The 21,320-nt window shown below is 38.9% G+C and overlaps 1 protein-coding gene across 2 annotated transcripts in view; it reads right to left on the bottom strand.

Moving 5' to 3' along the window:
- The window catches only part of LOC110843392 (nephrin), a 130,790-nt gene that overhangs the window by 17,186 nt on the left and 92,284 nt on the right, over positions 1-21,320 (bottom strand). For both annotated transcript variants that reach the window (XM_035848676.1, XM_035848675.1), the window contains exons 4-5: positions 15,642-15,821; positions 1,794-1,946 (exon numbers count right to left, since the gene is read on the bottom strand). In XM_035848676.1, the coding sequence (XP_035704569.1) occupies positions 1,794-1,946; positions 15,642-15,821 (333 nt within the window). The remainder of the gene's footprint in view (positions 1-1,793; positions 1,947-15,641; positions 15,822-21,320) is intronic.

Raw genomic sequence — 21,320 nt, forward strand, 5'->3', positions numbered from 1 at the left:
CAATCCACTGACAGGATTTTTACCTAGTCCTCCTCCTACGCCGTGCATGGCAGATCGAGCAAAAGTAAAGTCAACCCTTTGCTGGTGCAAGAGAATTCCCAGTGATTTTCTCCTACAACTTGTTTTATCTAGCATAAAAATGGACAGAAATAGAAATACACGTACATGCATGAAAGTACGATTGTTGTGTCAAAATAAGTTAACCTGGCTACACGCAAATAAATCCTGAAAAGGAATAAAATGCACATTTCAATGGAACGAACGACTTTACATATTATGCATGGTCATCCAAGGGGAATTGACCGAGTACTCTCAGAGGGGCAGGTGAATTCCTAATTTAATAAATTTCCAAAGACAAACAAAACATGCAGGGAAACCGTTTAAGGGATACATTTTTTCATGTGAGTTATGAAAAAATACCGCCAAACAATTTCAAAGATGGCTGGTGTGGATGGTAGGAATTTCTAATGATCAACAAATCTGCCGTTCCCATATTAATCTTATAATAACGATACATGTAGTAGCAAGAATCGTCAAAAGTGACCCAGGAAAAGCGTTTACAACAGAGTTTTCACGTTCTTTCTTATCTGTTCCGGTGGGTGTGACATACATACTTCCGTCGCCATATCATCACTTTCTACCACACCAATGTGTGCATGTACCTCATGTATAGAATTTTGCTACTAAAGTGAAAGTATTGCTAATAAGACCCAAGTCAGGATATCAGTTGTCTCGATATACGCAGTTGTCAAGTCCCATATCAATGCAACTATTCAGCCCATTTCAACAAAGAGTGAGCAGCAAACAACGTTTTTGGCAGGCATGCTATTTCTCGTCTAAAACACAGCGGATCCATCATTTAAAATTTGTTGATTGCTAGATCATATCAGATGCAGATGAGCAACATTTCCGACAAGTGTAGGATAAAGTTGAGCCGGTGTTGTACATATGTACAACAAGCCCGTCGAAATTTCACCTGATCTCAGCACAACATTTTGCACCTAAAGTACTGGAGAAAGCACTTACATACTCTGCGAACACGAAGGTTAAAAAAGATCGGGTAGACAGACAGACAGGCGCGAACTACTACTGGCTCAAATTCGAATTAACCTAGAACTGCAGCCCAATGCAACAGTGCGGGATTCAAGTACGTTGTAAAAATACCTAATCGTGAAGAAAATGAAAAGTTTTCTCCAGAAACTGTTAAAATGCAGCAACATGTCTGTAGCTGGCTGGACCGGAATACGAGGAGCATCAGAATAAAGTGGTGGACGGCTAAGCTCACATATGTATGAAATGAACATGGGAGAAGCAAGCGGTAATAGCCGGAAGGGAATTAAGTGCGCCTGGAACACGGAGAAAAGTGTCTACCTTCACATTCGCCTCATTATGAGCAATTAGCCCTCCCTCTCCACCAACAATTCTGTCTACCATCATCGCCCAGATTGCACTCTCCACCAGACCCATAAAGAACAAATGCTTTTAAACTGGGTTCCTACATTCCCCTCAACAATGATGAGAGCTTTTCCCTGCAAGTGGCCAATTTACTGGATAATGGAAGAACCCTCCTTCATTTTATACATTTCATACGTAGCTCCAAAAATAAATGCAAAATCCCCGTTAACACAGAACCGAATTACAAATACATGCTTACTCCGTATTCGTTCGGGAGTGTTATGTAAGGTTTGTCGTGCTTACTTACATATTGACCAAAAGTTGTCAGACATAAGTGAGTGAGCTTAGATTCTTAGTGCTTAAAAAGTATTGACTTGAAATATCAAATATCCACTTACCAGTTCTGAGAACGACATCATTTCGATACCAGATGACTGAAGCCGCGGGTCTAGCTTCTCGCACAACGCATTCCAATTCCGTCTGTTCTTTCTCCTTCAACGTGATCGTGGCGTCGGGGCCATGGTTTGTAATCTCCATTGATTTCGGCGGAACTGAAATTAAAAAATACAAACCCAATTGTTACAAAAAAAAATTGGGATAAAACTTGTAAATATTTGTGTACATATTGTCTTTATAATACTCGAATTATGTACATACATTCTATTTGGTACTAGGCATTTATCGATTTCCATGCGTTCGTATAGCGAAATAAATGTATTTACACCCTCGGTAAGGCTGTTGGAGTAACTATTATTTAGCACAAGATAGATTCTCACTATCCGACACAGAGTCCCAACTTATTAGATTACTAGTACCATGGCAAGTTTGTGCATTCGAGAAGGTAATGAGCGGCGGAGGAGACTGAACCCTCCGGATCGGTATTATAGGCCATTCTATTATCAGGATTGAATCCCTTCAGTTTGACCAAAGTAAGGAAATCATTAGAGAGAAAGCCAAGGAAGCCAACTACTCTGAGGAGCGAAATGTAATTAGGAAATCACAGCTTCTTCCTCCTCCTACGCTACTTCTCACTTCTATACGAGTCCTAGTTCAGCTATGCAACTAATATGTATTATGCACGTATAGTAGGCGAGAAGACTATGTACATTGTACAATCACAATGCCCGCATCATGGTATGGCTTCAAATTTACAACACATCAACTGCAATGTTGTTTTCAGTTGCGTGTGACAACTGAACCAGACACCACTTCAGAATAGGATTCAATTCAAGTGCAGCCTGCTAACAGCCTTTATTTTACTAATGACATCAGAACAGTCTAATTAATAATAAATGGAATTCAACTCCAACTATTCCAGCTACTTTTGTTCCCATTAAATACTAAAACTATCTACGCCACGGCACAACATACCCAAGTGCCTGACTGACTGGCTGGCACACATATGTGTATAGGTTTCTACATTCCAAAACAATAGTCACGTAAAAATTTCACAAGTGATTTACGATTTCCACTTAACCAGGAAATGAATTTTTTGCAAGCAACATTTTGTGCAAAACACTAAAGCTTTTTGCAATATATGTATGAGGAGAAAAATAGAGAAATGAGTAGAAGAATGGACTCTTTTGTATCTTCCTGAGAGGTGCAGACGGAGTGAGACTTGGTTGTGAGAATCGAGAAAGTGCAAGGCGAGACGAGACCTTATTATTATTATTATTTGGGGACTATCACCGAATTTGTTGAGCTCACATTAGCAGAATTCACCGCTTTTACACACTTTACACCACTTTCTCCTTTCTTCACATATCAGAACATGCCATTGGGTATTGCATTATTAGTTAGACTTCCTCCTTGCTGGGTGGCGACTGAGAAGGGACCACCATCTGATACGCAGAGAGCTATCTACTCTAAACTATGCTTGTGTCTTCTTATCATAACAATAAAGTAAGCGTTTAGTGGAAATTTTCTGCGTCAGCTCTCATCTTCCTTTTCATCCTGTGTAAAAAACATTCAAATTCAAACACTCCTCTCACTCTCTTTCTCTCTCTGGCTCAGTTCCCACTCTGCTGCTGCTTTCATCTGAAAGAATTACAACATCCTGCTCCGCTTGGAACGTGTGAAAACTTTCTCAGTTCCTTTTATTTATCCGATGATGATGCATACAAAGCTGCTCGCATTCGTTCCCTCCGTCTTTTGCGACTCCTTTTCTTCCTGTGCTGTATGTATGTACCTTATTTTCCTCTCCTTCCGCCTTTTCATGAACCAATTTCATTTCGGAGGGGGTGGTGGGGAAGGGAAAGAAATTAAGGCTGCTCAAAAGCATTCTCACGTGCTTAAGTCCGTGAAATTCTTCTTCCTAAACGAATACAAATTGAGAAGTGTGTTCCAGCGGAAGGGGGTGAGCTTGGGAATGCGTGTGCAGTGTGTATAAACTCTAAACTTGTCTTTAAAATCAACAAACCGGGGGATTCCCAACAGAAAAACCCTCCAACAATGTGTACCAATGGGAGAGTAATTTGTTGCCAGAGTGAAACATTCGGCTTAAGTTGTCTACCATGCAAAATAAAATGTCGCCCTAAACTTTCTCCTCCTCCTGATTTAGGTCAAGCCCAAAAATATAAGACTCCTTGAGACCTCAACTTATGGGAGATCGAGCAGATATGTGTGTATAGAGATTTGAAATACGATGCAACAATAACCAACTTGAAACATAAAACCTGCCCAGATTCGGATTCGTTTACCACCACAGATGCGATGGGAGAGGTTGGGAGATCCCTCCGAGTGGGAGAGTAATAAGATAAGCGCTCAACTCAACAACCAGAGGCCGCAGACAATAGGACGAGTGACAAAGGAGCAGCAATGCGGGGTGAATATGTAAAGTGCCAGAAGCCCAGCGTGACTTTTATATTTGATAATACAGTTAGGTAAAGAGGCCGGATTGTGACCAATTTCAAGTTTTTATTCCCATTTGAGGAGGATATAAAAAGTTGGGCATTTCTATTCTGCAGCTCATCTATCTTTTTCTCCTCCACCCAAGCAACCACCCACCAAGTGAGAGACAAGTGGGAAAAGGGAGTTAAAACTGAAAGCTCAAAAACTGCGGATGTGGATGGATGGATGAACGGATCAATAGTTCAACTTGTGCTACTTCCTTCTTGCCATTTGCCACTTTCCTGGCATCTTCAGCGCCTGAGCCCATTTGCATCATCGTCCGCATCACCTCCGACCCCACCAACATTGCGACATGCCAACTCGACACTCATCATTCCGAACGCTAAATAAATATAAACTGCTTAAAATGTACACTTCTAATTCAACCTCATACAACATAATTTCTGATATGTCGGGATTAAAATTCTAATTTAAAAAATATCCACTCTCCTCAGCCTGTCTTATCTTTAGATAATTAAAGTTTTCACGTGATGATGCATTTACATGCTCCACCGCCGCAAGCTTTGGAGTTAATAATCCTAATTAAAAGAAGGTTCAAAATTCTTTAGTGCTTAAAATACTACTCAGCAGGACCAATACATATAATTGAACTGGTATTTATTTTGTACTACTATTGACACTATAGTCTGCTTATTTAGCAACAGAAAATGCATTGCAAATCTGGGGGGAACACTACTAACCAATTTCCTTAGCTTACTTGGCCAGATAATCTCATAAAATAAATTAAGCACATCATTCTCGTTGCAAATAATATCTTTACTTTCTCATGAAGAAACGCAAGATTTGTGGGAAACAGATAACTTAGAAATGATAGCATTATTCTAACATCTAATTTCCAATACAATGAAGACGTAGAAACATTACATTGAACATTTACATACATATTTGTCCCTAAACTATTGAGGAGCAATTTTGGCATCGTATTTTAATTAAGAATTCTCTAAAGTCACAATCACAGCACTGCCCAATAATTCTAGCAAGTTAACGACACATGCAGGCCATTTGACTTGTATTGCTCAAATTATGTGTTATTAAAGGCGTTAAACTCTAACATAAATAAATGACCAGAAGAGAAAGTCATTGTTTCTCGTCTTTCTCCAGGCACACATTCGGTCTTGACTCCTGAAGAAGAAGGTGGAACCCAGAATAGGGAAATCCTTTGTTCGTTATTGTGGAGATAAGTTATATTTATTGACGAGATTTAAGTATTTCTCGTTATCACATTTGAGTTGGTTAAACAGGAAGAGAAAGTTTATAAATAATGTGTCAAGAGCATATATGCAATAGTGCTAAGTACGTATGTACGAGGAGAACAAAACATTTAACACCATACATTTAACAGCAACCAGAACCAGAATAAATGCAATATTCATAACCTCAGCAGCACCATAATACGGCCGCCTTCTACTACTGCATACATATGCATGCAGTACAGACCCACTCATTTGCAATACTATGATAATAGTGGGATTGAATGTAAGTAGACGGCAATTTTGACTTTCTCCATTGGACGCCTTACTCAGCTATGTGCTTGCTTTGCTTGGAGAGCGAATTTCTTTGGCCACTCTCCAAAATCCTAATGGAAATTAGCCAAAAGTAACAAGAAAACGATTCGGATTCACAACTTCACTGCTTTTACTTCATTTCGAGTTGGATAACTAAAGAGAAACTTGTTCAGAACCTAATAAGTCGTTTCTCCCAAAGTCCAAAAATGAATGAAATTCATTGCCAGAATTAAATTACCATGTTTGACCTAGTAAACAAGTTTGTGTATAAATACATGCAGCTTGGATATAGACATGCATTACACGAACATAGTAATTAATGTCTTCCAATTTCAACTCTACTTTATCAGTTCTGACGGGACTCAAATATACAGAATATTTTTTATCACTTCAATTCATATGCATACCCCTCCTGGGCACCAATATGTATATAAATGCAGCTGAGGGACCATGAATAAAGACCAAGAATGGGGCATCTTAAGAGGTGAGTTGAAATTGAAGAGCTTGGTTCCTTCTCCTTCTGTGTGAGTCGACGACTTGACTTGAATCTGGTAGAACGTTCGTTCGTATGTACATTACAAGAGGAGCTACAGCTTGGATGCCAAAGAATTATGGGCTTGGTTGAAATTAGTCTATCCTGTCGGAGGAAATATTAAAACGATATTTCATACGAATTGTCACACTCTTCCTTGACTCCGATTTCGTTCGGGCTGCTGGTTAAATAGGTACATCAGTTCCTCAATCCAGGTTTAGAAATAGATAGAAAAATAGCGAAATATCTATCGGTATGCATACATTTCACCCCAAACCTTAACGAGCATATCACTCTTAACCATTTAATCTGTGAAAGTGGCATATGTCGCTTTGGCGACTTGTCCATAATTCGTGACAAAGGCATATGTCATCTCAAAAATCCGGTTCATAACCCGTGACGATGACATATGTTGCCACAGAAAACCTTATCTTAATTCGTGACGTAGACGTTTGTCGCTCTCAGGCAAATTCGCCATAATTCGTGACGTCGACATTTGTTTTTAGCCCGAACCAAGGCTTATGTAATTGTCATGTCCGTCCGTCCGTCTGTCTGTCTTTCGGTAACTCTGGAACGAGTTGGCCGATTGACTTGAAATTTTTACGAGATGCATATTGGACAAAGTTAGGAACCGAATTCGAAGATGGACAAAATCGGTCCACTGGTTGACCCGTAGGGGTCGTCTGGGTGGGTGGGGTATTATGCACCAAAATTTCGAAATTTTCGTAGAAAGCTGAAATTTGGTGCAGAGGTAGTAAATGGGTCCTAAAGGAAGAATATGAACTCAAATTGGTAAAATTTTCATATGGAAGGGTCCTATTGGGTGACCCATACTGATTTTTCAAAATCATCATATCATGCTGAAATTTGGCATTTAGTTTTCTTATGGCTCTTAATGGAAGAGTATACATTGGAATCTGAAAAATTTTCATCTGGAAGGACCCTAGGCTATGGGGTGACCCCACCAAGTTTCAGGAATTAACATGGAAAGCTGAAATTAAAACCAGAGATACTTACTGCCTTCTCATGAAATAATTTAGGAAGTTAAATATGAACAAAAATTGGCCAGAGGGACACTAGGGGGTGGTCCACACCGATTTCTAAAAATTTATATAATCAGCCAAAATTTAGTATGGAGTCAAAACATAACGTATCTCATGATAAAAATCTATTCAATTCCACGTCATATTCTTTCATTGCAGCAAATCATTATCAACTTTCATACAAATTTTGAATTTTCGTCACCCTTGACTCCCACCGGCCAACCACTTGACCGATCGAACCAGTCTTCGAACCCGAGTTGTGTATTTGGATGGTTTATATGTGTGGAAAATTTCAAGTCGATATAAAAAGAGTTAACATGGGACCACAGAACTATACTATTATATCGCGTGGGACAGACGGACAACACTGGTACACAAGCCCTGGGTCGGGCTAAAAATTAAAAATTTTGCGAAAAAAGTTGTCACGGAGTACAATATTTGACTGGCATTTTTGGTTACGAATAATGATCCCTTAGAGATAAAGCTCCCTCACGAATTAAGGTAACTCTACTGTCGCCTGGTGACACGAATTATGGACATCGTAACTTTTACTTGTCCTCTTTAAATGGTTAAAGATATTTATTTAGCTGGAATATTTAATATTGAATTTCATCTTAAATTCCAATAATTTCTCATTTTCATCTTCTCAACTTATGCATAGCCCATTGAAATTTATATATTAATAATTTGTGATGATTCGACAAGGTTTGTGGTGTATACATATTTTCAATATTTGACCGAGTAAAGTTTAAGCTTTTTTTAAACCAAAACCCTTAAATCACAATTTCGATTGGTTGGTGGTGGAAGGATTTGCACTGAAAAATTGGATATTAGATGTGACATGAGTTCTTCCAAGTGCGGCAAACGGATTGCCTCTCACATTCTCTCAGAGGTTCCAATCAATTCAATCCGCTTTTTTTGCAAAATCATTTAACGTTGCCTTCTCAAACAGGAGACATGTACCTTTAATCCTTCATCATTTTTCTTTGGCAAGTCTAAACTTCAGATCCACTTTCACTTCCCATACAGCCTTTTCCCATCTCATCCCAGCTCTTTTCATTTTTTCGCTGAAAATGAACGTGACCCCAAAACTAAACCGAAGCTATTTGAGTAATGTTTTTTAGATCCTGCACTATAACCTATCCTATCATAAAAATCAGCCTCAGCTAAAAGTAAAATTCATCTGACAAGTGCAGAATTTAAGATAAATTCTGATCTGCTGTTCTTACAAAACTAAAACCTTCAACTAAGCACATATTATGCAAAAAATCAGAAGTTTGGGTGATTTTACGTGAAGTGCAGATGTCAGTGAATAATTGACAACAAGAAGAGGATGGAATTTTGATTTCAGACGGATGCTGTGCATCTGACACTATGCTACGGCATGTATATTTATTATTACAACTAGCGTATAGCCCGGCCAAGGCCGGGTTCGGGGGGTGTGCCCAAAGCGAAAAATCCGTCATACTATACTTTAAATAATTCCCAGTGGAGACTTTGTCATACCACATACATACATCAGAGTGAGGGTTTGCCCAAGTCATGCTGCATTTTAATTAATCTGGTCACAGTACAATTTGATTTCCCCCTGTGGGAGTAGTTGAATAGCTAATTACTTAAATTCCCGTCGCGTGGGAGTAACTTCATAGCTAACTATTTAAATTCCCACGCTTCACGCTCCCGTTATGTTCCATAAACCCCGTTAACTTCTACAATTAACGCCAAGCTATTGACGGATTCGGATTCAGCGTCAAAAATACATTCGAATTGATATGCGACATCACGAATAACCCATATTTGAACACCACGGTCACGGCAAGGTCACGGGCGCCTCGGAGGTTAAAACAATTAACGGCGTTGGATTCAGCGTCAAAAATACATTCGAATTGATATGCCACTCGCTGTGGGTGGAGTTTCTCAAACTAAAATAATTAATTAATAGGGTTTATCACGATCACTTATCATGATAACCACTATTGATGAGTGAATGTATGTGGGGTAGCAGCAGCATATACATGTTCATGCATGCATTCATTCATGCACTGGTTGCTCCGCTTCCTTTGTCTCCTCTAGGGGGTAACTTGGAGTCGATCACAGAGTCAGGCAGGCAGCGACTTAACACTAACGCTTTATGGAAGTAGATGTGTATCCTAACATGTTATACAAGGTGCATATATGGACACGCTTCTTTACACAACTGACATAAGACCTCTGACCAGCCTTTGAATTTATACACATATTTACCACAGAATATACATATATAAATTTATGCTTTTTACAGGTTGGATAATTCATCGAAATCTAAAAGAAAGTCGGTAACGCAGTAAATTTTACTTATTGACCTGCTCAAATTTATACAAATTTCGAAATTTTTCCCAGGCACTACTTTCACCCAATGTTAGTTCTATGAATGACCTATCAAAATTCTTATGATAAAGTCTGCAACATATTCAACCGTACGCCGTGGCACGTGATAAGGGGATCATTAAGATTACCCATAAACAGAGAAAAAAAACAGGCCAAGATGATGATGATGATGACGACGACGACGACAAGGACGGAACTGAAAGAGAACCACCCAGCTCTTTTCGTCTCACAATCCGTCTCACAAAGTAGTTTATATTTCCTTGGCAAAAAATTAGTGCTTGATCCAACCTCGAATCAATGGGAACATTCATCCATTATTTGCAAGTATACACAAAGTAGGAACAGCCCTTCGAACGTTACTCCACCAAACGAATCTGTGCATACCCCATTTGCCTAATGTTCAGATGAAAAATTCGAGTTTTTTGGTCTAATTTTGTGCCCATGTTAGCCATTTGAACGACTGACCACTGTAATGGCACTCCAACAGCTGCAAATGACTCTCGTGTCTCAAGCAGCCTCAACAAAGTTCTAGTACAATCAATGCAAATTCAAACGAGCCATGACTTTGACCACAACACAATCACAAATGACCAGAAACCCCAAACAAAATGGTAAATAGCTCACATAATGCTCCTACAAAATACGTAATACAGATACGACGTAACTTTGAAGGCCGCGCTGGAGGCTGACCTGCTTTCTCTCGGAGTCATTCCCATGCAGGGCGCTTCGCTCCTTCGAAGTACCCTGCATCCGGGGGCCTTCCCACTCGGATGATTCCACCAAGACGGAAAAAGACCCGATGGGATGACCCTTGTCCCCTGGTGTAAAAGAAAGTCTCTCGCGTGAGACTTCACTTATGCCTGTCATCTCCCACATAACCGGCCATCAAGGTGCTGCTGCCACCGGAAGACCCCAAAAAAGGTACTATGCCTTTCTCACGGACCGGGTTATCTTTGTGCTAGTTGCAACGGGGACGACGGGCGTCTTTGGACAGGAGGGGCTCTCCTTCATCAACGAAATTGGCAAGAGGATTGTCTCAAGAACTCGACAGTCAAACGCTGTTACCTTTCTCCACCAAAGAATCTCTCTCGCAACTCAACGAGGAAATGTCCCCCCGATTCTTGGCACCCTCCTCCCTGAAGGAAAAGAGTTGGAGGAGGTCTACTACTTTTTCCCATTTTAAGGTTAGACAGTTAGATTCTACGAACTCTTGCTAAGTTAACTTTTTGTGGATTTTTCTTTATAATTTTTGATTGATTGCACTCTGCGATATTTTACTCATGCTAATAAACACAGACAAAATAATGCAGATACATTTTTCTTTGCGTGTTGAAGCTTTGTAGTAAGAATGTTATTTCATCATTCTTACGCTGATTGTTTTTATAAATGATAAGAAGAGTTTTATAAGACAAAATATCAAAAAAGCAATTTCTCCAAACAAATTGGATTTTTAATCATTCATGGAGAAAGCATGATGACAGGGAGGCTGTGGTTGTAATTCAAACCCATTCGTTCCGATCGTAGCACAGACGAGACAAGTTTAATTCTCAAACGTGCACATTACATCTAAAGTTCTCGAGAGATAGAATTTGCTCATTTAATTTATATGTGTGTAGCAGCAGGGTCGAAACTACTAGCTCATTTCACTTGTCTCGCTGTTATGTCTCCATGTCTCTCTGGGTTGGTAATTGGTTTTGCCTAGTTCTGTGATCTGCTGAGAGGACTCGATGACGAAATTTGGAATTAGACTGACCGACCGAACTCAATTAAGGAATGGTTCAAGACTAAAGTTATTGCTCGCTTTCACTTTTGGGTTCGTTTTCGCAGAGCGGAGAAAGTGGACAGGTGACGCTTCGTGGGTGTTGGATTGGCCACACAATCACCACAAGGGAGTCACAACACATGTGACAGACAGGCACCATGATGAGCGCAGAAATACAGAGTCGCCAAGTGGAAAGTCATCAAAAGTGAACGTAAACGTAAAACTAACTCAACTTTCCGAGTATATTTCCTCCTCCAACAACTCTCGTACGCTGTTGGACATCACTCAAAACTCAAAAGAAGTAAATCTACTTTTACTCCACCATCCATCCGTCCGTCCGTCTCTCCATCCCAGCGGCCTAACCCGGATTCCTTACAAACTTGGAGCTTTGGCTGAACAATACAAACCTCTGCGAATTGGAGAAAAGTTCCATCCACTTTCACTTGCCTCATTTTACAAGCCAACTCAACAGCAATTTCAGGAAAACGACGACTTTGTGGTTTGTTTTGAGTCCCGACAAATCCAGTCTCATTTCGTTTACTTCAAGTAGTACTAGAACGACCTAACGTTGATTGTCTAAACTTCTGGGTTGTCCTCACTTTTATTCGGTTAGTCGAGAAATATAGCAGATAAAACCAAGCACCCTCGAACCTTCATAAAATTCCTACAAATCACTATATAATAAGTATAGCATCCATATACGATATTTATTGGGTGGGGATATACACGGCACGCTATACTTTAAATTGTTGTTCAGAGTATTAGAGATTTAATGGTATCACAAAATGGGTAGCTCAACCAATACATGTCATAAGAGGGTAAATTAGAAGAGGAGAACACAATGAATCCGGATCAATAAAAACATTGGTTTAAATTTCTTTACAATTTTGAATCCAACCCAATTCAAAACAAGAATCCAAGATACTTTTGTTGCGCGAATTTGCAGTTGACAAATAAATGGTGGTTCAAATTGCCACTTACTTTCTCCTCCTCTGATAGTGTCTGTAGCTTCAAATTGCTTCTTGAATTTTCAAAATGAGCAGGCTGCTATAGACTTTGAATTGTCCAATCCAATCTTGCCTCGTGACATGTGTCTTATTATTAACTTGGCATCGATAGAATTTAAAATGAGAATATCCAATATCATAAAACTCCTTGAACAAGTCAATTAAGGTCATAAAACGACGGCTTCATTTTGCTTTTTCCCGATACACAGGAAATAATCCGGATGTAATTCAACCCAATTCCAAACAGAGAGGTTAAGATCGAGTATTGCAAAAAACACCGCATGCAAACGAATCTAGCTAGAGGGACATTAAACTCACCGATCAATAGGGGTTTATTCTTCGCTAGACTCTATCCTTAAATTTTTTGACTGGGTTAAACAGACTAGACGAAAATAAGTAAACGAAAAAAACGACCCTGCGATACGTAGAGATAGAAAATATTCTCCTCACATACACTTCAAAGGTCTCCACCACCACTTGCACCGCCATGACTGCAAAAAATTCTAATCAGATGCAATCTAGTTGCCAAGTGTGATAAATCAGCAGACCCAAGCAGAAATAGTTTTGGGCTGCTTCTTGACGGTGTCCTTGGATTAAACACACTGAGAGTTTGCATATTCTCAGAATAGCTTGAGACCCTATGCAAACGATCAAATATTCAGGATCTCTCACAGCTACTTTCAGGAGTTCTTTATCATATTTGAAGTGTGCAATCAAAGTTACTTTCGTGCAAATTACTTTAACTACTGAGGTTTACTGTACAACTATGGCGATTGAATGGGAAAAACATTATTATCAAGGCCAGACGAAGTAAATTTTTCGAAAGGATGGGTCATGTTGACATTTGCACGTTGTGCTAAGCAATCCATTTGGCCAGTATCAAGTGTCCCCAGGAACTCACCACCAGTTACGTTCAATCGTAAGAGAAGTGAAAGCACGTTCTTCACTTTAGCTAATAAAAATGCAACGAATGCATTTAAATGAGGTTGGTAGTGGCTTTTCTCCAAAATCTGGGATTCAACTGCAATGCATTTTCTATTTTCTTTGACACGTTTCGTGCCATAGCCAGAGTGTCGTCGTTTAAGATGCATCACTCCAACTCCCCCACCACTTTCTTTCTCTCTCTCTCACTTTACGTAAGCCTTTCCAACAACACGGAATAGTTTCTATTTTTCTAGATGCTATTTCAAACCTTCAAAAAATACTAACAAGGGTTTAAGAGCAGCAGGAAGGAGCACGCAAGTTCATGCTTTCTGTGTCTCCCACAAGTTCAAAGTGTTGACTTAAGTCGAGTTTTTATGACTAAAAAGCATTTACATATTATTTAGAAATGTTAGTTTTTGTATATCTACATATATGCACATTTTCAAAGTAGATGTTTAGTTGGAGGGAAAAAGTTATGATAGTCGTTGCACAAAATATTGAATATCTTTGTATAAAAATGTAGGTGCATTTTGATTTGCCTCCCACAACACTTTCTCCACCAAGGTGATATTTATAACAAATTTCAGCTACCGCAACATCCGTCCAATCTCGTGCAATGCATCGTTTTTACTGAATGAGTCGAGAATAGTTGGAGAATCCAGAACGACACATTTTTCAAGGACAAAGAAGAAGGAAAAAGAAGGGTCTGCGACACGGATCGAGGGACATGGATGAAAGATGAAAGAAGATTGTATTTTCTGGTTCGAATCATGAAAAGTTGACATAGCTCTGACACTTGAGTTTTGTCTGCCTCCTTGCCGCAGTTAAAGATTTAGCGTTGTCGCCCGTTGATACCCTTATCATTTTCTAGCGTGAACGCTTTCTTTTGCTGCACCCAAAATTTCAGAAATTTATTCTGAATCAAATTCTCCAATATTTAAACTAAATTAAATGTTGTAATATTACGCAACCATATTATTTTGATAAATATATAAAGAAATAAGAATACTAAATTTGCTTTAGATAATTGGATGGAGGAAGGTTTATTAATTTCTGTAGTAAACAAATATTCCACGTCAAAAAGTTTAGAGTCACGTTCCTCGTAAAATTTATGAAGATTGGAAATAGCAAAAACAAAGCCCTTCTTGTTGTGTATTACCATTATCAACTATTTACAGTCCTGACTCAAGGAAGAAAGTTTCCAACAAAAACAACCATTTCTCCATTTACTTACTGGCTTAGTAAAGACTAAAGTGGCTCAACACTTTATTTATTCTATAGCTAAATTCCAAACTCTAAACTATTTATTAAATGCAAATATCTCTCCAAGAAGGGTATCCCAAAAAAAGGATAGACTGGAGCCGAAAGGAAGTTGAGTTGGGTCTCGTCGTCGTCGTTGTCGCCGCCGCCGTTGCCGTCGTCCACGGAGAGAGAGGAACGTTTCAAGAGCAGCAACTCACAAATCTGCCTGTCGCCCTTGTACATCCAATTCAATACAGAACAGAATCCACAGCGATACAACAACGCATTCGTTCGTAATTCACCATTCCTTCATCATCTTGAAGCTTGAAATTGGAAAGTTGGGTGGTTGGGTGGGTGGTTAGGCTTTCTTCTCCTTTCTACTCTCTTAAGCCCCGATAAGTAAGGTCTGTGATGTTGGAGGAAGAATAGACAGCCGAAAGGAGAACTTGCTTATTCAGCAAAGAAAGAAAGTAACTAGTTCCTTAAATTCTACGGCTGGGAAAGATACCCGCCCAACATAATATAACACCGACACGACCGACCTAATCACTTCCACTTGCTTGAACTTTGGACTTGGTCGCTGACGTTCCTTGGCCTTTCCTCTAAATTTTACTAGAATTATACAACCGCCGCCGCCGCTGCCACTACGGCGTCGAAACTGTCACCGAACAAGAAGGAAGTAAATTATACGTATACGGTCGGACTTTGTTTGTTGCTTGGATGTGGAGAATAGTGTGATGAAAATGAAATGGTTTCACACTTTCTTACTCTTTACACCTCCATTTAATGCCTTTCTAATTTCATTTGCCTTCCTCGCTATTTATTCAAGACTTAATTTACAGATTGCCCTCATTTCGTGATAAGCTGGAAATGAAATTGCTTCATCGAAAGTGATGTAACCAGTAGATGTGACTCCACAGCTGCCGAGGAATATAATTTATATTGGTAACTTACCTAGTACATTCAGATGAGCATCGGCGCGAATGGCCTTGTTGCCTTTCCCAGGTCCCACTTGACATTGGTACTCCGTAATATCAGACAGGGTGACATTCTCAATTCTCAAGTTGTGGACCCCTCGATCCGAATCTCCGACGTATGATAGTCGTGGAACGTTGTGCAGGTCTCGGTCGAATCCTGTGACAAACAAACAATTAATTGTATTTAGTACACACACAAATAAATTGGCACTTTACATGCATACAATGTGTATGTAATATTTTATGTATTTACAATCTACAAGAACTTTGGAAAGATTTCTTCCTACGAAATTTGAACAAATTGAACCCCTCTTTTGTCCTAAGACCTCCAATAACTCACGTGCAGGAAGAAAGAGACGGAATCGGAAGCATAACAGAGAATGCAACAACAGAGTGATCCCACACTCTCAATTTCATTTCAGTCTCACTGCTCACGCGAGCAGCGAATTCCCCAAAGACATCGAATATTGAAGGTCGCCTGTCAAGCCCCAAAACAAGGTGGATGGCTCTGATCTCCCGTCTTGTGTGTGAAGAGAAAGTGACTACACACGTGTGAAAACAACACAACCGTTCACCGCTAGAATGAAAGAAACCAATAACGAATCATCAAACAGGTCGCATTCTTTGGAATCCTCCAAAAGAAAACTCGTGAAAGATCCAAAACGTGAGTTTTAAAATATTCACAGCCATCAGGAAAAGGCAAAATAATAAATATCTAACATAAAACAAATGTTTGAATTATAATTTGGTATGCAAGTCCGAGTTGGTTGTAACCTTGTAATAATTTAAAAAAATAGTCACCAGTAAAAAAAAAAGTATTTTATTCATTTTATGGCGTGCAATGCAGCCCTCCTAATCATAATTCATTTCTTCGTACTATAGTAAAATGTCGATCGAGTAGGAATAAAGGTAGCTTCGTATAAATGCTACGTACCGCTTGGGAGTGCATATATCTAGCAAGGAAGGCCATTCAAAATTGCATTTCCACCCTTCTTCCAAATTTGATTTAGGTGACATGACAATATTTACTGAAAATTGTCTTTTTATTACTTTTCCCAGCATAGGATACCAATTTGTGCACAAGGATATAAAAGTTGCCCCACCGGTTTACGAAAACACAGAAGCGAGACTTTCTCCAATGTGTGTACAAGACTTCAGAAGTATAGTACTGGCACATACGTATGTACATATGTATGTCTGCATACCTTTAAAAGTGTTCACATTGATTAAATTACACTGTGAAAAAGTAACTATAAAGGTCAGTAACTTTATGAATATAACTTCATTAAGAACCAAAAAATATGCATAGAGGACGAACTTTGCACATTACCCGATTTTTCAACCATATTTCTAAGCGTTCCATTTTTCCATTAGATTATCTAAACTCCAACCAGCTACATACATACGTAATCTCAAATTAACCCAGCCTGCTAGCAGTAACATGACTAGAGATCACTCACTCGTATGTTAATCAAAATGATTTTGAAGTGGTTCTCTGTTCACCCTCCTCCTGTCTCAACTAATGAAAGTTCGAAGATGAAAACGAGTGCACACTAACGCATTGGGATTCATCAACTCATTTCACTTTGAACCAAGGAAAAAAGGCAAAAGCGTTGGACAAAGCAACGCAAAGAGAAATGAAAATGAGGAAGTGTTTCAGAGTTAAATTCAAAACTTAAAAGTTTCCGAGTTTTAAAAACTACAGGCGCAAGGACGAGTTGTAGCATCTTCATTTCAATGGAAAGTGAGGGTGCAGCAGCAGCAACCAAGGTGGAAAGAAAGGGAATCTGGAACGACGAGATGAAGAATGGTGATAAAAAGTAAAGCAAACATTGCATTTGCATTGAAATTTAAATTCTCTCAAAGAAAAGCAACTTAATGAACCCTTTTTGTTTCGCTTTCTGTATAAATTTTACCAACAGAGTTGGATTAAATAGTTGAACTTGAGGAAGTTATTTTTGATCTGAAAACGGGATAGGATTGTGCTAGCAAGTTCCGCATTGTAACTTTTAATCGTAATATATAGGAAAATGGTTATTGCGAAACTTGTGCGTGATCCTACTTCCAGCAAAATATCTGTATAGTAGTGAAGGGAATTTGGGAATATTCAATTCGGTAATGATTTTTTTTTCAAATCTCCACCTATCGATAAATTCATATTACGTTATAAACTTGCACTTTCCAATCAAACAGCAAGAGCTGCCGGCTGCCCACTTTCTCTTTCCATACTGTCACCAGTCGTGGATGATGAACGATGATGGTGCATCAGACTGAACAAGTCCTTTCATGAATTAATCCACTGCATTCAAAATTCTGCCATGTCTTCCGTCAGCCATCATGTATATCTGTCTGTAATAAGTAACCACTGATTCCGCCATCACCTACAACCACCATGTGAAACAGCTCTACCACCGGTCCCGTTGGGGTTTCCCCCGTTTCCACGCTGTGGCTTCTCGTTACGTGTGCACTAATGGTGGAAAGTTGTGATCATTTCCATCCAACATTTGCTTTTACTCCTCACTCGAGATAAATGGTATGGATATGTTCAAATACTCCAGTCGACTCAACTTATCTTCACATTGTCTGTGGGAGTAAGCCAAACTCATTGCAACTACCACCAACCGAACCGAAAACGAACGATCCTTTTCTCTTTAGCCTCAGATATAAAACATTGATAGAGCAAGTAGCAGAAACACATTGAACTAAAATGTTATCTGCTAGAACTAAAGTTAGTTTGGCAAATATTGCTGCAGTTCAACTCTGTGTACATACGCGCTGATGTTGAAACCGGAAGAGTGGTTGTGGGGAACACGGTGCAGTCAAAATTTTACAAGTTTGAGTGGAAGTAGGGACCAATGGACCGAAAAACACGGTCGTTATTCCTTAATTCACATACGTTTTATTTCCCAACGGATGGGTACTGGCTACAAACTAAAAACTTTCTCTCGACCAAAAATGCTGTAATTTAACTAATGCTCTGAATCCATAATTCTAATCCCACTAATCCTGCTATGGGATTTCCACACAAACGAGAAAATAAATGTTCTATAGACTGATGCCACTTATTCTGAAAATAAAGAATAAACCAAAAATGACAAAAATCCATGGACCAACTTGATCTATGTAAGTAGCTAGCCCGTGATAAGATACATATAACTAAGAATCTATCATTAATCAGTTCGTATAATTTGTACTTGTGAATTTGAAAACTATAAATATATTCATTCGTTACGAATTGCATAATTCATATTGAGTATCTATGTATTGTACATAAAACTAATAACTATGTATGTATCTACGTACGTAAAATATAATTTGTAGCTGGAAGCAACTATCATTTGGCAGCAACAACAGCCTCGTAACCACTATTCATTTCCAACAATGCTACCATGACGTATTTATTCCCGTGTTTCCCATAAACCGAATTCACGGTAAAAGCAAACTTCAGGTCAAGATTAATCACATAATGTTCCTTCGAACTATCTAAAAGTACAACTTCAAACTAAAGCCAACACAAGATAAACGAATGCTAACCAACAACTATGAAACCAAGGAGGCAGCCACAACTAACAACAATCATCCACCACAAACGCCAAGAAGTTCTGTAATAAACACAACTCAAATTTCAAACTTTATTTGGACACTCTTGGGCAACTTTCGAGAAACATACCGCCGACCCCACCACGACCAATACCACACCACGACGATAACCGTTGGGTCCAACTGACACTTGAGTCGGAGATATGTTTACGTACATACGTCTCGCGTGCATCTGCTTGGCCGATGAAATCCTCAAGAGATGATACTCCACTAATCATTTTACCATTTCGTCCTGACAGTGCCTCCCTGCACAATTTAATAGCAATGCACAAGGCGTCAAACCCACAATCAGTAATATTCGTGCAAAAGCTCAAATTCTTGCTTCAGTCATTGGTAGTATTTACTCATCAAAGATCATTATGATTTTATTTATAACCATTAACATAAAAAACATGTAGATATTTAACTAACGCGAAACAAGGATTGACTAATGTTTGTCACATCGCAAAAAGAAGTTACATAAGTTTTTTTTAGAAACCCAAATATACATAAATACATATATAGTGCAAAGATATGCATACATGCACATGTGCAAATATTTATATGCAGTCTACTTTTCCACGAAAAAGGAACGACATTAGTAGAAAGTTTGAAATTAGTTATTAGCTCACAACCAGAGCTTCAGGCTTTATTTATGACATCACGTCCCTGCTTCGTATGAAAGCATAAAATAGAAAATTTATAAGCACGAGAGACATTTTATTGTCTTATGTTTTTGCCTCAAATAATGTAAATGGAAAATACTCCATATTTAGTGTAACACGGACTTCAGAAAGTCACAACCAGGAACTTGTCCCTCTCGTCGCATTAGTAAAATTAATATTAAAAAATGTAATAAAAATTACAGCACTTTTGTCCCCGGCTGTATTTTAATTTAAATTCTAGGCAGTGTGCGACATACCCTTATTTCCTGCAAAACTGATGAGAATAAGTGAGTGAGCTATTTGCATAGTGAATAAGTAAAAGACATGTCTAAAGTTGCCAAGCTCTGGTTCTTTTGTCATGCATTTGCTTCCTTTAAATAAATTGATTTTATCAGAAAGCTCAGAAGCAAGAATCAACTTAACCCGCATAGCGAGCTCAGGAGGACATAAAATCTCCTGCAACTTCATGCACTCAAGTTTCAAAGCCTCCTTTGAAGTGGAATCGATTGTGCGTGATAAGATGAAAGGAATATGCAAAGATGTTCCAACAAGAATTTATATTTACGAATCCAAGATCTACCCAGCATCAAATATGTATATTTTTGTAGTCCTATAAAATTTTGGATTTAACGATCAATTTGTAGAATATTTTGGACCTTACTGATTTGATACTTTGACGAAAAAAAACTAATAATTCTTTCACAGGATTTCGTGTCAAACTGTTTAGTGGTCATTTTTACATTTATTGTGACGTCTCTATTTTAATAACCTATAAAGTCAGCCAGTGTATGGAAAAATACAGATAAGGGACAGACTGCGCATTTATGTACTTACTACGGCGAACTGTCATAAACTATTTTACATCGCATCTTTCCTCTAAGGTCCCTCCCCTCCCAAAAAATGGTTGATTGCATTAATCCCATAAAGTAAAATAAACGTAGGTCGTGAAAGGGAGAAAATATTATGAGTCCTATCACTGTCCAGTTGCTCAACCAACAATCTATCTATTCATCTTGGATATTATGGTCTCATTCGCTGTGTGACTGCAAGGCCAAGTAATGCAATCCGCCGTCCATACATATATACCGGTTCTCACTCAATCTCAATCTTCCTCCCTTACGACCAAGATGATGACCACGGGGACAGAGGAAATGGGGCAAGATTTGCTCATAGAAAAGCCATAAAGAGGTTCGCAATCTTTTACTTGATCCAGATGAGATGTCCATCCTCAAGGCTGTTAAGTGTGCCCAAGAGAGTGTAAATGTCTTTCCAACTTGTGGTCAAGGGGGAGTTGACAAGCCAAAACTCACAAAAAAAAATACGAGAACAAAGACACTGGAATAGCTATGCTCGTAAATCGTAAAGCAACAACACTGTACGAGAAGCAATTATTAGTGCATGTACACTAACTA

Source organism: Folsomia candida, unplaced genomic scaffold (assembly GCF_002217175.1).
Source record: "Folsomia candida strain VU population unplaced genomic scaffold, ASM221717v1 Fcan01_Sc002, whole genome shotgun sequence".
NCBI classification, from domain to species: domain Eukaryota; kingdom Metazoa; phylum Arthropoda; class Collembola; order Entomobryomorpha; family Isotomidae; genus Folsomia; species Folsomia candida.